Source organism: Ctenopharyngodon idella, chromosome 1 (assembly GCF_019924925.1).
Source record: "Ctenopharyngodon idella isolate HZGC_01 chromosome 1, HZGC01, whole genome shotgun sequence".
In the NCBI taxonomy this organism is placed as follows: Eukaryota; Metazoa; Chordata; class Actinopteri; order Cypriniformes; family Xenocyprididae; genus Ctenopharyngodon; species Ctenopharyngodon idella.
The window spans coordinates 5,243,000-5,257,782 of record NC_067220.1 but is presented as its reverse complement, the minus strand read 5'-3'; the positions used below and the strand labels follow the sequence as shown (position 1 = coordinate 5,257,782).

Here is a 14,783-nt window from a genome sequence, read left to right as displayed (position 1 = left end):
ATTACGTCTGACCCAGGATCTGGGTAACAAAAACTACCCAAACATTGGGTTGTTACGTCTGACCCAGGATCTGGGTAACACAAAAACTACCCAAACACTGGGTTATTACGTCTGACCCAAGATCTGGGTAACAAAAACTACCCAAACACCGGGTTGTTACGTCTGACCCAGGATCTGGGTAACAAAAACTACCCAAACACTGGGTTGTTACGTCTGACCCAGGATCTGGGTAACACAAAAACTACCCAAACACTGGGTCATTACGTCTGACCCAAGATCTGGGTAACAAAAACTACCCAAACACTGGGTTATTACATTTGACCCAAGATCTGGGTAACAAAAACTACCCAAACACTGGGTTGTTACATCTGACCCAGGATCTGAGTAACAAAAACTACCCAAACATTGGGTCGTTACGTCTGACCCAGGATCTGGGTAACACAAAAACTGCCCAAACACTGGGTTGTTACGTCTGACCCAGGATCTGGGTAACAAAAACTACCCAAACACTGGGTTGTTATGTTTGACGTTATGTTTGGATTATTATGAAAATTTGATGTTTATCTGCTTACCCCCAGGGCATTCAGACCTCACCAACCGGATGCTCAAGGCAGTTGGACATAATGGTGTATTAGAGGTAAAAAATTATATAAATACTGTTCGGTTTCTCGCACAAACCGATCGTTTCGTGTCTTAGGACGAGTGTGTCGTCACGAGCCGCAGGGTTTAATTTGGATTTGTCTGTCGTGTTTTTTTTACTCTTATAGATGGAGTTTTCATTGACATGCATTATACGACTGACAGACCGCAACAGTTGGAGTTAAAGATCATCATTTGTGTTCTACTGAAGAAACAAAGTCACCTACATCTTGGATGCCCTGGGGGTAAGCAGATAAACATCAAATTTTCATTTTTGGGTGAACTATCCCTTTAATATCATTTGAAGCAAAAAAAAAAAAAAAAATGTTATTTGTAAACATACATACAGAACATATTATTTACTTAAAAGTGTATAAATGTCATGAACTAGATATAAAAAGTTGATATTGTTTTCAAGGTCACAAATGTGTGCACATGCTTTTCTTTCTTTGAACTTGCACACTTGCTTTGTGACATCCAGATATTTGTAAGTGTGACTCAAGTGTCCACTATGTGTTTGTGTGTGAACTGACTGTATGTCTTTCTGGGGACAGTTAAGACAAGTTGGGAAAATGAGTGGTTATTGTGGCTGATAAAATAGAGCAGAGATTAAGAGACGTAGAAAAGGCAGAGGGAGGGGACGTGGCGCAGAAAAAGGGGCCACCCCTAAACGCTGGAAATTCACAGCCTACACTGCTCGCCATTGATGTGGTTAGAAAAAAAACCTTCCAGTACGCAGGATGAAGATTCTTCCCAAACGTTATAACAGCTCAACATGGACTGCGAGTCAAAGTCGAGTGTTATGTAAGAATGATGATAGGAAGAAAACTAAATAAAGCAAAGGACTCTTACACTGCGCTTGTAAACACTATTCTGAGTATTCAAGAAAAACATGCACATTTCTGGTGAGTAATTCTTCACCCCCATCCAGATGTTCAACCATGAGAAATAAACGATTATGTCACTTCCCTTTTCACTGCAGCTCAAACCACATAACAGAAACGTTAATGAACAGTTTTCATTCAGAGATGAGATCAGTGTGACAGGTGGACAAGACACTGAGAAGCTTGATCAGTAATAATCAAACAGAATTAAGCGTGTTTATGTGTGGGCGGCGGTAATTCCCAAGGTTTCTATACTGCAGGTCTAATATTTCTACTCAGTCTCCTGAACGCACATTAATATCTGATCCAAATTTATTTACATTTACATTCACACTATCGCTCAAAAGTATTTTTGTTTGTTTTTGAAACGTCTCTTCTGCATTTATTTGATCAAAAATACAGTAAAAATAGTTAAATATTATTACAATTTAAAATATCTGTTTTCTATGTGAATATATAGTAAAGTGTAATTTATTCCTGTGATCAAAGCTGAATTTTCAGCATCATTACTCCAGTCTTCAGTGTCACATGATCCTTATTCTAATATGATGATTTGCTGCTCAAGAAACATTTATGATTATTATCATGTTGAAAACAGATGTGCTGCTTCATATGTTACAAAAGATTTCAAATAAATGCTGTATTTTTGAACATTTTATTCAGGAATCCTGAAAAATAGAATGTATAAAAAATATGAAGCTGTTTATGCATTTGGCAGATACTTTTATTCAATTTATGCATTCCCTGGGAATCGAACCCATGACCTTGAGCTATAGGAAGGTTTGCCGAGAGTTGAAAAATGTCCAACATTGAGTAAAACGCAGCGCTCATCACTGTCACTTTTTACCCAGCCGTCCTGCTGCTCAACCTTCAAATACTTTGTCAGCATTTGCTGTAGCAGTTGCAGCGCACTTTCAGAAACCCTCCACCTTCCCCAGCTCCACCTGTATAGATCAGCTATGGGTAATTCATGTACGCTATATTGTACAGCAGCAGCATGTCTTACTTGCTCACAGCAGCGTGTCGTGTATGTATTGGTAGTAGCAAGTCCCGTATTTGCGCTGCAGCAGCAGCAGCAACAAAGCAGATCTATTCTGCCAAGACCAAACATATCAACACTGTCATATCCATTACCATGCCAAACACTCAGTTGTCATGACAGAAAATCATTTCAAAAACTGAGACGTGGCATGGATCCCCGATACTACATGATACAGGTGAGATCATTCCAAGAGTGCTGATGTCTAGACTTGCATGTGAATCATGACATTTTCACAGTAAAATTAAAGTCACCTTGAAATCAAAACTGACTTGTTTTCTTTTTTTTTTCCATGGAATACTGCAGTGTTTATTATAAATGATTCCTACGTGCACATTATTATTGTGTCAAATTCATAATCTTGAATCAGAATAACTTCCCCTCCCTTTTGCAGCGACATTTCTTCTCTGATGACGAGGGCGGGGCAACCTGTCACTCACATGAGATCCACCAATAGCAAACCACAACCATCCAATCAATTCCCCACAGACAAAATCAAGCCCCGCCCTACATTTGTTCTAATTTTGATCACGTCTTTAAAAACGAAGACAATTTGACTTTTGTCGTAGGAGAAGTCACACCGCAGGACTGTGCGCCAAATCTTCTGACACTGCCAGAATTTTGTCGGAGGAAAAATGTGAACACAACGGTCATTAATCGGTTGTCGGTGAACATGTCAAACTAGCAATCAAAGACGACAGATTTTAGCCTAGGATTACAGGAATCTTGGACGACAAGGACAAAAAAAAAATTCAAGTTTTTCAACTTCGAATCTCTTGTCAATTTCTGGCCTCCTAGTGATGTGAAATATGAGCAGGAGTCTTCACAGGGTGATTATTTTGACTTTATTTTGTATTTGAGCTGCGCGGCTTGGACACAGCAAAATAGACTTGGGCCTATCTTTAGCGAAGTGCCGCGGCAAGCCGCTACTGGGATGCTTCTGAAACGTGCCGCGGCACGGCTGATGTAAACACAAGCATTGACTAGAGTGGCTGCGGATCAGCTCCGGTAGCCGCGCCGCAGCCGTAATACGCCAGAAACGCGTGTAAATGAGTGGTAATAACAGCAGCAGCAATAGCAAAGCAGATCTATTCTGCCAAGACCAAACATATCAACACTGTCATATCCATTACCATGCCAAACACTCAGAGTTGTCATGACAGAAAATCATTTAAAAAAAAAAAAAAATAGAGCCAGAGCAAACACTTTACATTGTATCAACTTTTTTTTTATTCAGAAACAAACTATCTGAGAACTCAGATACTACTAACACTTCCGTGGATATTTCGTATCATAGCAACCAATGCGTCTCAACTGGAAAAAAAAAAAAAAAAAAAAAGTTTTGGTAGCCACACGGTCAAACAGTCCATGAAATTTACACGTGCACCAGTGTTCACTAAAGAGTTAAGGTAGAGCATCCTGTCTGCGATGATCTAAATTTACTGAAACATAGAGGAGTGGGCGAGAGAGAGACGGGAGAGTGAGCGAGAGTTAGGGGAAAATGCATCATATTGCATGTGCTGACTTCATACATGCTTGACATTTAAAGATCACAGAAAGTTTCTTGTAAAACGCTTTCGTCACAGCTGCGACACTCAGATTATCATTTAGAGGAACGACAGCTGTGAGAATTTCTCTGTTGGGTTGTTACTTTTTATTTAGTTTTATGCCAAATAAAGAAAGTTGGACATCCCCTAAACTGAACTTTAATAAGTACGTCAACTTGATTTTTGTTTTCTGAAGAACGCGAGTAAAATCAGCAAAAGCAACTGCAACATCACTAATTATAAATGAACTGATATGAACGTGTGAAGAAGGAATCATGACGTAAAGGGAAAAAAAGTCAGAGAAGGTTGTTTGTTCCTCTTTTTACGGTGGATAAAAGTATCTGCATTAATGTAAATGATTATGGCACAACTCCAGCATAATCTTCCCTAATCAGTGAAAGTTCATTAGCATCTCACATTTAAGACTGTGTTGGTTCTGGAAAGTCCAGGGTGCAAACCACACTGTAGGCAAGGCGCGAGCATGAGGTGATGGGTTCACATTTATCCTTGACATGAGGAACTCAATTAGCATAAAAGGTGGCTCGAATTAGGTTGAAATCAAACTTTCACTAGCGAGGGAAGTACAGATGCTGTAACGTGCTTGTTTTCACTTTTGCTATGATATTGAAGTATGAAGGGGAAATGTTTTTGAGTCAAAATGAGACGTGGCATGGATCCCCCATACTACATGATACACATGAGATCATTCCAAGAGCGCTGATGTCTAGACTTGCATATAAATCATGACATTTTCACAGTAAAATTAAAGTCACCTTGAAATCAAAACTGACTTTTTTTTTTTTCATGGAATATTGCAGTATTTATTATAAATGATTCCTACGTGCACATTATTATTGTGTCAAATTCATAATCTTGAATCAGAATATCTTCCCCTCCCTCGTGCAGCAACATCTCTTCTCTGATGACGAGGGCGGGGCAACCTGTCACTCACATGAGATCCACCAATAGCAAACCACAACCATCCAATCAATTCCCCACAGACAAAATCAAGCCCCGCCCTACATTTGTTCTTGTCCCAGAAGCCGTTTTACTCAGATATACCGCACAATAGGGAAGAAATGACTTGTGCAACTATCATTTCATACCAACATGAAAATGAGCGGCTGCTACTGCAAAGACTCATCAGAAACCACCTAGATGCACTATTTTCTGACCAAGCCAGGGGCCGTATTCACAAAACATTTCATCTTACCAGTAAGAGTTCTCCTAAATGGCAGTAAAAGTTCTTAGCTAAGAGTTTTCTCTTAAAACCTATTCACAAAGCTGCTGCTACCAACTTTTACTAAGGAACAGAGAGAAGTCTTAAGCTAAGAGAAAGGGCGGGGTTGACCTCGTTGCTATAGGACCACAGTGATTGGCTGATGGGGAGGAGTATCTGTCAGAGATTTAATCATAGAAATATTGTAGAATGAGGTATCATTGCCATATTCAAATAAAGGTTTTAAAATAAAAATGTTGCCATATTCAGTTCAAGGTTTTAGAATGTAGACTAAGTGTCACTAATTAAACAAGTATATGTTCAGCTAATTATCCGCCTCTTACATGTCTGCATCTCGAGAGATTGCAGAGTTCATGTTTTATAAACAAAGTTTTGGAGGAGCACATTCAAACGGTTTATCTAATCAGCTCGAGTGGAGGTATATATACACAGACGAGAGCCGACTCGCATAGTTACCTCGACAGTTTTCTACATCCCTCCGCCAACCCGTTCCTCACTCTCGGCTGGCTGGGGATACGAGGAGAACTCTGGATTTGGGCAAAATTCCAAGCTCGGAGCCCTCGATCCCCTTGGACAGCACGCCAAATATGCTTTTTATATATATATTTTTTTACTCTATTTGATCATTTGTAAGTGTGAACTAGAGAAAACAACTGCCACAGGTAATCAGGCATTATTATTTATTTATTAAAGATTTATTTTTGGCAATTTATAGTAGATTTAAATCTATAAATCAAATTATGTATTGCATTTATGAAGAAAAGGTTTAGCACCCAAGGCTCTATCGCTATTGCATCAATGTCTATGGGTGGATTGCTAAGGCGGATTGGCACCAACAATCATTTCAGGACTGTTTTTGATTTTGTCTTAGAGACTTAGGAGTCCTCTTGACTACTCTTAGCGTTTCACAGATTTAGGAGCTAGTTTTAGCGCTAAAATGCGTTGTGAAATACTCTTAGAGCAAACATTTAGGAGTCCTAAAATTAGGACTGACACACCTATTATTTTTAAGAGTTTTTTCCTAAATCGGCAAGTTAGGAGCTACTTTTAGCCTTAAGATGTTTTGTGAATACGGCCCCTGATCTTTAAGATAACCTTTATCATTATCTTTCCAGCCCAGAGGAGTCCCTGTCACTAGAGAATAATGGCACAACAGCTCTAAATCTAAGACTCTTGGGATTGAAGAGTCTGTTAGTTCAAACCGATGAAAATATGTTTCAAAGGGCTTTTGATTTCAAAAAGCAAATTATCTGATTGGACTGACATAACACAACTACCATGACCATTCAAAGACATTATTTAAAATGTTTAGTCCAGAATGTATTTGCATTATTGTTATATAGCAGTTATGTGCCTACATAAACAAGACACAACATTGAACTGCTAATACTAAACAAACCTGGACTAACAAGGACATTGTTAACATTGTTAACTCAGCACTATCTATAGATTTAAGCCTCCTGAAATAAGCCAACAGGTTGAGGACAAACATTTGTATACTTGCCAAGAAACAACACAAAATGAGATGCAGTGAGAAGCTGTCATAATTTAACTTTCCATGCACACTTCTAGTGTTTTAAACACTGACGCCCGGAGGGGATGTTTGTTTTTAATGACCCTACGCTTCAATTAAACCATCAAGACATTAGGAAAATATTTTATGTTTTAAATATGAGGAAGAACAAAACACTAAACTTGGTTAAGGTGTTTATCTGACAAAATTATTGGGCAAAAAAACCTACAGTTAAAGGTTTTACAATGTGCTTACAAAACACATTTATAATAATATTTGAATAAAGGGTGAAGATGTCAATTTTTCAGGCCAGACATCACTTTTGGACACTACTGTAAGTGGTAATTAATAATATTATGTATAAATAAAAATTAACTGTACAACTGTTTTATAAACTGTCCTCGTCTCATTTACTACTTCACATGTAGCGCAGCAGCTTCATCTATTGGTGATGAACAGAACTGCACAAGTGAAGCTTTTCGCTTGGAAAGACACCATGACACCTACTGGTTACTGGTAGTATAGTCCTGAAGAATAAAGTTGTTAGTCACATTGATTAGAGACAGGTGAGTGAAACTGTTGCTTTTGTTTATTAACTGTTTGTTGGCTAGATATGACTCAATAATGGTTAACATGTTTTTTTAAACACTAATTACCACAATCACATTGCCTAAACATGTCTTATCTGTCATCACATCACCCATCCACCAACGTGCAGTATATAGTTGATTAATAAAACAATATGGTTGGATTTTGATTGAAAACACAAACCTACATTTTATGTGTGAACACTGAAGAACTCAATTCTCACAGAAAGTGAGAAAAGCATGAAGCCACACAAAAGCCACAGGATTCTGATAGTGTCAACTAAACCAACACATCTGAAAATCGCTGTCTGTGATCTCATGGTTTATTTATAGACGTTTCAGTACCATCAAGCTTACAATGTCTCAACAGTGCAATGATGCAAAACTAATGACACACCGATTGAGCTCGGACAAGCCTCTGCTAGTTTAGTCTCAGGTAACGTATCATTTACATATGATAAATGAGACCATACTGCTTTATTAGTAGTGTTTGCAAAGCTACAGGTAAGAATAACTGTTACTATTGCTCATATTTAAGTTTTTTTTTTTTTTTTTCAAAATTTTAAGTAATAAACATCAGTAACTTGTGCAGCAAGTGGAATCCAGAGTTATTTTAGTTAACTAAAAAAAATTTATTTGTTACTAGAAAACAGTCAAAATTTAAATTCTCATTTTCATTTAGTAAACTGATACTTAAATAACTAAAACATATACATTTTGGAAACACTTTACAGTAAGGTCTCATTTGTTAAAATTAATGCATTAACATAAACAATGAGAAATATATATATTTTTTACAGCAATTACTAACCTTCATGTTAGTTCAGTGCATGAACTAATGTCAACAGATACGACTTTTCATCTTAAAATTGTATTAGTAAATGTTGAAATTAACATCAACTAAGATAAAAATAAATAATGTAGACATATTAACTAATGTAGTTAACTAATGTTAACAAAAGAAACCTTATTCCAGGGGTGTCCAAACTCGGTTCTGGAGAGTTTAGCTCAAACTTACCACAACACACCTGCCTGGAAGTTTCCATCAAAGCCACTAGAAGGCAAGCCTGCAACCTTTAGCCAAAAAAGCGTAACGGCTAATGCCAATGCTCCGCTCCTGGCGGTACGCAGGGAAGGGGACCAGAGGCTGTTTTTTAATGGATGTCAATGGATGAGAGGCTTCACTATGCTGATTAAACAGCTTTTTGATTTTCTTCATAAAATGTAAAAAACAAATGGATAACATTTACAGATGCTGAAAAACAGAGGTCTCGTTTTCTCTCCAACTGAACGTGTTTTTTTTATAGAATTTACCTCTGCACTCAAACAATCTGTAATCCCTGACCTTGTGAAGCAATACATTCAGCAAATCTGTGAATTAAGAAACTATATTTAGATGTAGTTGTATTGTGACATGCGCTATAATAATGGTGACTGTTGCAAAAGACTTGCTCAAAACCCTTTGTCTTCACTGACAGGTTAAAGCATAGGAAACTCTCCCTTCTCACTCGGTTTTTCATCGCCACCAGCTCAAACAGTGTTAACCACACATGCTCTCAGATCTCTGAGTCAATCCACGAAAGTTGACCAAAGCCTCAAAAGAAGGTAAGACATACTGCTACTGTTAGTTAGTAAGCAATGTGGCTCGGGTAAATTGATCACTGTGGTACACCTGGTCAGGATGCAATACTCTGGGGTGCAGTCCAGAGTCATTGAATTGGTGCAACCCTTAATAATATAAATCCATTACCTGGAGTGTTAGATCCTTCGTAACAACCGCCCCTAAATTTGCACAGTCAAATTTGCTTATTTGGAACTGTGTCCATGTCTGGGAGTGCTGGTAGTTTAATGAGGCGTGCTACGGGTCTGATATATGTGTTTCGTCCTTAATTTTAACTTCAGCTGTCCTGATTCATCCATCAGTCCCAGGAATAACATTAATGATCTTTCCTATTGGCCAGAGAGCTCTGGGTAACTGTGGGTCCACAATCATTATGATCATGTCCGGTTGCAATTGGTCTTTGTCCCTCTGCAATTTACCACGTGTTTGTAAGTTGGGCAGACAGTACTTTGTGAAGTGTGTCCAGAATTGATCAGCAAGCATTTGAGAGTGTCTCTATCTACTGCGACTTAAAAGTTCTGTTTCATGATACACAGTGTGTGGGAGTGATGGGTCAAGCCGCCCCATGAGAAGAAGGTTTGGAGTCACCGGGTTGTGGTCAGCAGTATCTGTAGAAATGTAACCCAGAGGTTTAGAATTCCTTCTATTTCAATGAGAACCATGTTCAGGACCTCCTCAGTCACTTTGTCCTTGTAACGTGGCATAGGGCAGACTTGATGGATCTGATTTCACATTCCCAAACTCCTCCAAAATGGAGAATTAAATCTAAATTGGATTTGCTGTTTGGCCTGCTCCGTCTGCAGGGTAGGACCCAATGATTTAATGACTCTTGGAGCTCTCTTTCGCCAACTTTAAAGTTCGTGCATTGATCTGAAGGTTTTCCCTGGTGTGATGTGAAGCGTCTTAGGGCCATCAAAAACAAGTCAGTATCAATGCTGCTTATCAGGTCATTGTGAACAGCACAAGTATTCAGGCATTTAAACAATATGCCCCAACGTTTCTCATACCGTCTACCCACTTTAACGGTAAAGAGAAACCGAAACAGTCCATTTCGGTAAAGAATAATGGGGACTTGAATATTTGCAGTCTGGCCTGAGAGAGATCAGCCATTTGAGGTACTATCGGTTTAGTTCGCCACATTTGACAATCAGGACAAAAGTGCTGCAGCTGTTTAATGGCTTCCCTACCACGTAAAATCCAGTATTCACAACAGAGCTCTGCAAAGACCCATTCAGAACCAGAGTGATGCAGCTCTTTATCTATGTCCTGAATGAGCAGTTGGGTTATTTTGTGGGATGAGTCTAGGACAACAGGGTGGATAACATCAGTGTCCAGTTGCTGACTGCGGCGAAATATCCCACCAACTCGAATGAGCCCCACTGTGTGATCATATTCAGGTGCCAAGGTTATTAGATGGCTAGAGGATGATACTGGTTTACCTGCAACTAGACAGTTGAAGTCCTCAGGGAAGCTATCGCACTGAGCTTTCCTCAGAATATCTCTTTCTGCCAATTGATGATCCTCAGCAGAAGGATCATCAATTTACCTGCCGCCCCATGGCACTGAAGTGCTGCTGCTTCAACTAATGCTTTAAAGCTGCTGAACTGTTGTGGGTCAGGCACATCCACAGCAATTACTCTCTATTATTCTTTTATCATTATTCTTCTGTTTGTATTAGCCTTTATTCAAGGCATTACACTGCTTGCCCATCTACACCACCTTGATCCCACTATACATTAATCCACCTATTAACTGAAGTCTTTCAAAAAAAAAAAAAAAAATTGGCTAAAACTTTTAAAGTCCCCCTGTGGTGAAAATCAAGTTTTTAATGTTGTTTATACGTCTATGTGGTGTTTTTAATATACTTTAAGACAAATCATGTTCAAATTCACAAGTCAACACCATTGCTGAGTATTTTCTCTTTAAAACTGCAGTGATCTACAGTTTCAAAATCACTGCTGTCTGTGACATCACAAACTACCTTGTAATCAATCCCGTCAATGTGCCGGCAGACTTTAGTATATCATTAACTGACCGCGCACAAGGGAATCTCAAAAGAAGCCAGGATATAAAAAAAAAATCGGGTAGATTTAGCAATAAAGCAGGTGTATTACAATGCTATGATGAACTGTATGCCTTTCTCCACTGACGTTCTAAGTTTAAAGTGTTTCTAAGGATATTGATTTTTAGAAGGCAGCTGTCTGACTCTGAGATGAAGAATGGGAACATGGTTTGTGTAACATTAGCAACACATTATTAGCTGTTTGATAACATAGTCAAGCAAAAGGCTAATCATATTAATTACCTTTACTGTATGTGTCCGACGTTGTAAAAAGCGATACCATTGTGCAGCGTTTACCTCAGAAAGTTGACTGAGTGGATCTCGTGTAAGTGGAGGCGTGGCTAATAAGCATATTCATAGATCCACGTATAATAAATGAGGTAAAGGTGTAGAGTTACATTCAAGCTATTTTAAGGTATTAAGTTTTTTTTTTTTTTTTTCACAGAAAAAAAACATTTAAATATGTCATTTTGGTGATCAAAGATGAGTTTTGAGGTATAAAATCATGGACTACAGGGGGACTTTAGATTATGGAATAGAATAGCTCCTGGCGTGACAGGTGAAAACATTTTTGGTTTCCCAAAGAACCTTTCAGTGAACAATTATTAAAAGAACCAATTTTTTTTTCCTTAGTGTGAAGAACATTTTTATAATCTGAAGAACATTTTTCCACTTTACAGAACCTTTTGGGCACTGGAAAGGTTCTATGGATGTTAAAGTTTCTTCGTGGAACCATTGATGCCAATAAAGAACCCTTATTTTTAAGAGTGTAAAGTGGAAAAACATTCTTTAGATTTTTAAAATGTTCTTCACACTAACGAAAAAAGCTTTTAAGAACTGTTCACTAAAAGGTTCTTGGGGGAGCCAAAAATGCTGCTTCTATTGCATCGCTGGGAAAACCTACTTTTGTTACCTTTATTTTTAAGAGTGAAATGTTTTTTAACCATGTGTGATTGGAGTAGACTGGGTGTGAACTTGTCTCATCTGTATCTTCACAGAGTATCAATGTCTGACAAACTGCTGATAAATGACACCTCAAGCTTCAACCGCACGACTGTCTACCCCCGCGAAGGCATGCGCATTCTGCAGATAATCGTGACCGTGATTATCTTCATCGTGGGTGTTTCTCTAAACGGTCTGGTGATCTGGGCATTGGGGGTTCGAGTTTGGTTCCGCAATAGGGGATCAACCAGAGAGACGCAGAACGCCGACAGCTTCCGGATCTATGTAGTAAACCTGGCGCTTGCAGACTTGGTGCTGCTGTTATGTACGCCACTAATGGTGCCGTACTTGATGAACTACTTCACTTGGACATTGGGGGAAAACGCATGTAAGCTGATCATTTACCTGCGCTGCCTTGGATTGTACGTGAACGCATTCTTTCTGTGCACCATTGCGGTGGAGCGCAGCTTGTGTCTCCTTAGACCAGTTTGGGCACGAATGAAGCGCCCTCGTTGGGCCGTGCCATTGGCCTGCACTGCAATTTGGGTGTTAGCGGCATTCTTCGCTTCACCCTACATTGGCACAGGCAAAACCATTCTCTGGGAGAACCGTACGGCCTGCATAGAAAGTGATTTGGGAGTAGGACAAGCCTTAATAGTTGTGGAAACCTTGGCAGGATTCTTGCTACCGCTGGTGATCTTCTTGTCATGCAATATCGCTGTGATTTTTTGCACAAAGAAGGCCAAAAGCACAATGTCTTCCCCTACCTCATCATCTGGATCAGGTTACACAACCCACCGGCTGACTCGTCTCTACCGGGTCCTCTTTCTCACCATGCTCCTCTTCCTAACCTGCTGGGTGCCTTACTTCACCTGCCGCTTCTTAAGGGCTCTCTCACAGGATCACCCGAAGCTCAAAGAAGTGATTGCAGGCACTTACGTGGCACTATTTCTAGTTTACATAAAGAGCGTGCTCAACCCCATGCTGTACGTGATCGTAACTCCTGTAAAATGTGCTTGTTTTAATTTTTGCTATGATACTGGAGTATGAAGTGGAAATGAGTCAAACTGAGGCGTGGCATCGATCCCCAATACTACATGATACAGATGATCACTTCAAAAGCGCTGATGTCTAGACTTGCATATAAATCATGACATTTTGACAGTAAAATATATATATATATATATAAAAGCAATATCACACTCGTAGCCGTGTGATATGGCTGTAGGTAATCACAGCGTGCTGATATACAGCCATATCGCACGGCTACGAGTGTGATATTGCGTTTAAACAACAGTTCGACGGCACGAGTGTGTAAATAAATAAGAAATAACAACGGAGTGCCTTTAAAAACCCTCTTTTGTGCAGAACTACTTCCTTCTACCATGGATTCAAATCTCAAGTTGACAGTTTAACAGTTGAGCCCAAGAAAACGTCAGAATTAGTAACGAAGGAACGTTGAGTCGCTTCATTTAAGCTTATTGTATTATGTAGAGTATTATGGTATTATGAGAGAGATCAACTAAACAAGTGTATTACCTGCATCTGATATAGCATTCATTCTTCAGGTCGATGTCCATATTATAAAAAATCAGTTTGAATGTCCGCTGAGAAAAGCATCCTTTGTCCTTTTAAAAGTTAAGGGGATTAACAACGATAAATTAACAACGATAGCCATTATAAAATACACAAACACAGGCAAATTAAAGTTAAATATAGCCTAAATATAAAGTTATGAAATCGTTTTGCTCTGGAACAAGTAATAGATTATTAAGACCAAAGATTGCCCGTTTGATATACTCCAAATTAATTATATTGTTAGCAACTATCTACATAAGAGCCAGCGGCAAATACCCGAAGGATTTGCTCGGCCACCATGATAGTCGCTTCAAGAGGAGTGATACAAACGATGAAAATGTAGGAGTGCTGTTATCACTAGAATATTGCATGGCTCTCAGCCAATCAGATTAAAGAACCAGAAAGAACTGGTGTATGTATGTAACGGTTGTATGTAGTGTGTGTAGCTTTTCATTTCTTAAACCACCATGTAGTAAGACACATCATGGCCATATTCCAGGATGACAAAGTCAAGATTTATCAGGCTCAAATTGTGAAAGAATGGTCGGGAGAGAGCATGAAAAATCATTTTTATAAATGTTGTGGTGTTATTTTCATCAAGAAGTGCATCAATTTTTGGTCAAGATCTAACAATTTTTTTTTTCTGGTCAATAACAGCTTTTTGTAGCCAAAACTTGTTATATAGCAGTTATGTGCCTACATAAACAAGACACAACATTGAACTGCTAATACTAAACTAACCTGGACTAACAAGGACATTGTTAACATTGTTAACTCAGCACTATCTATAGATTTAAGCCTCCTGAAATAAGCCAACAGGTTGAGGACAAACATTTGTATACTTGCCAAGAAACAACACAAAATGAGATACAGTGAGAAGCTGTCATAATTTAACTTTCCATGCACACTTCTAGTGTTTTAAACACTGACGCCCGGAGGGGATGTTTGTTTTTAATGACCCTACGCTTCAATTAAACCATCAAGACATTAGGAAAATATTTTATGTTTTAAATTTTTAAATATGAGGGAAGAACTTGGTTAAGGTGTTATTTGGCAAAAAAAAAAAAAAAACCTACAGCTACAGGTTTAAAAAAAAAAAAAAAAAATGCACAGAAAAATAAAGAGCTGACA

The 14,783-nt window shown here is 38.7% G+C and overlaps 1 protein-coding gene across 1 annotated transcript; it reads left to right on the top strand.

Annotated features, from left to right (window-relative positions):
- Positions 1-12,071: 12,071 nt before the first annotated feature.
- LOC127517006 (C3a anaphylatoxin chemotactic receptor-like) lies at positions 12,072-13,189 on the top strand. Its single transcript, XM_051902060.1, has one exon. The coding sequence runs from the start codon at positions 12,078-12,080 to the stop codon at positions 13,122-13,124; it is 1,047 nt and encodes a 348-aa protein (XP_051758020.1). The 5' UTR covers positions 12,072-12,077; the 3' UTR covers positions 13,125-13,189.
- Positions 13,190-14,783: the final 1,594 nt, after the last annotated feature.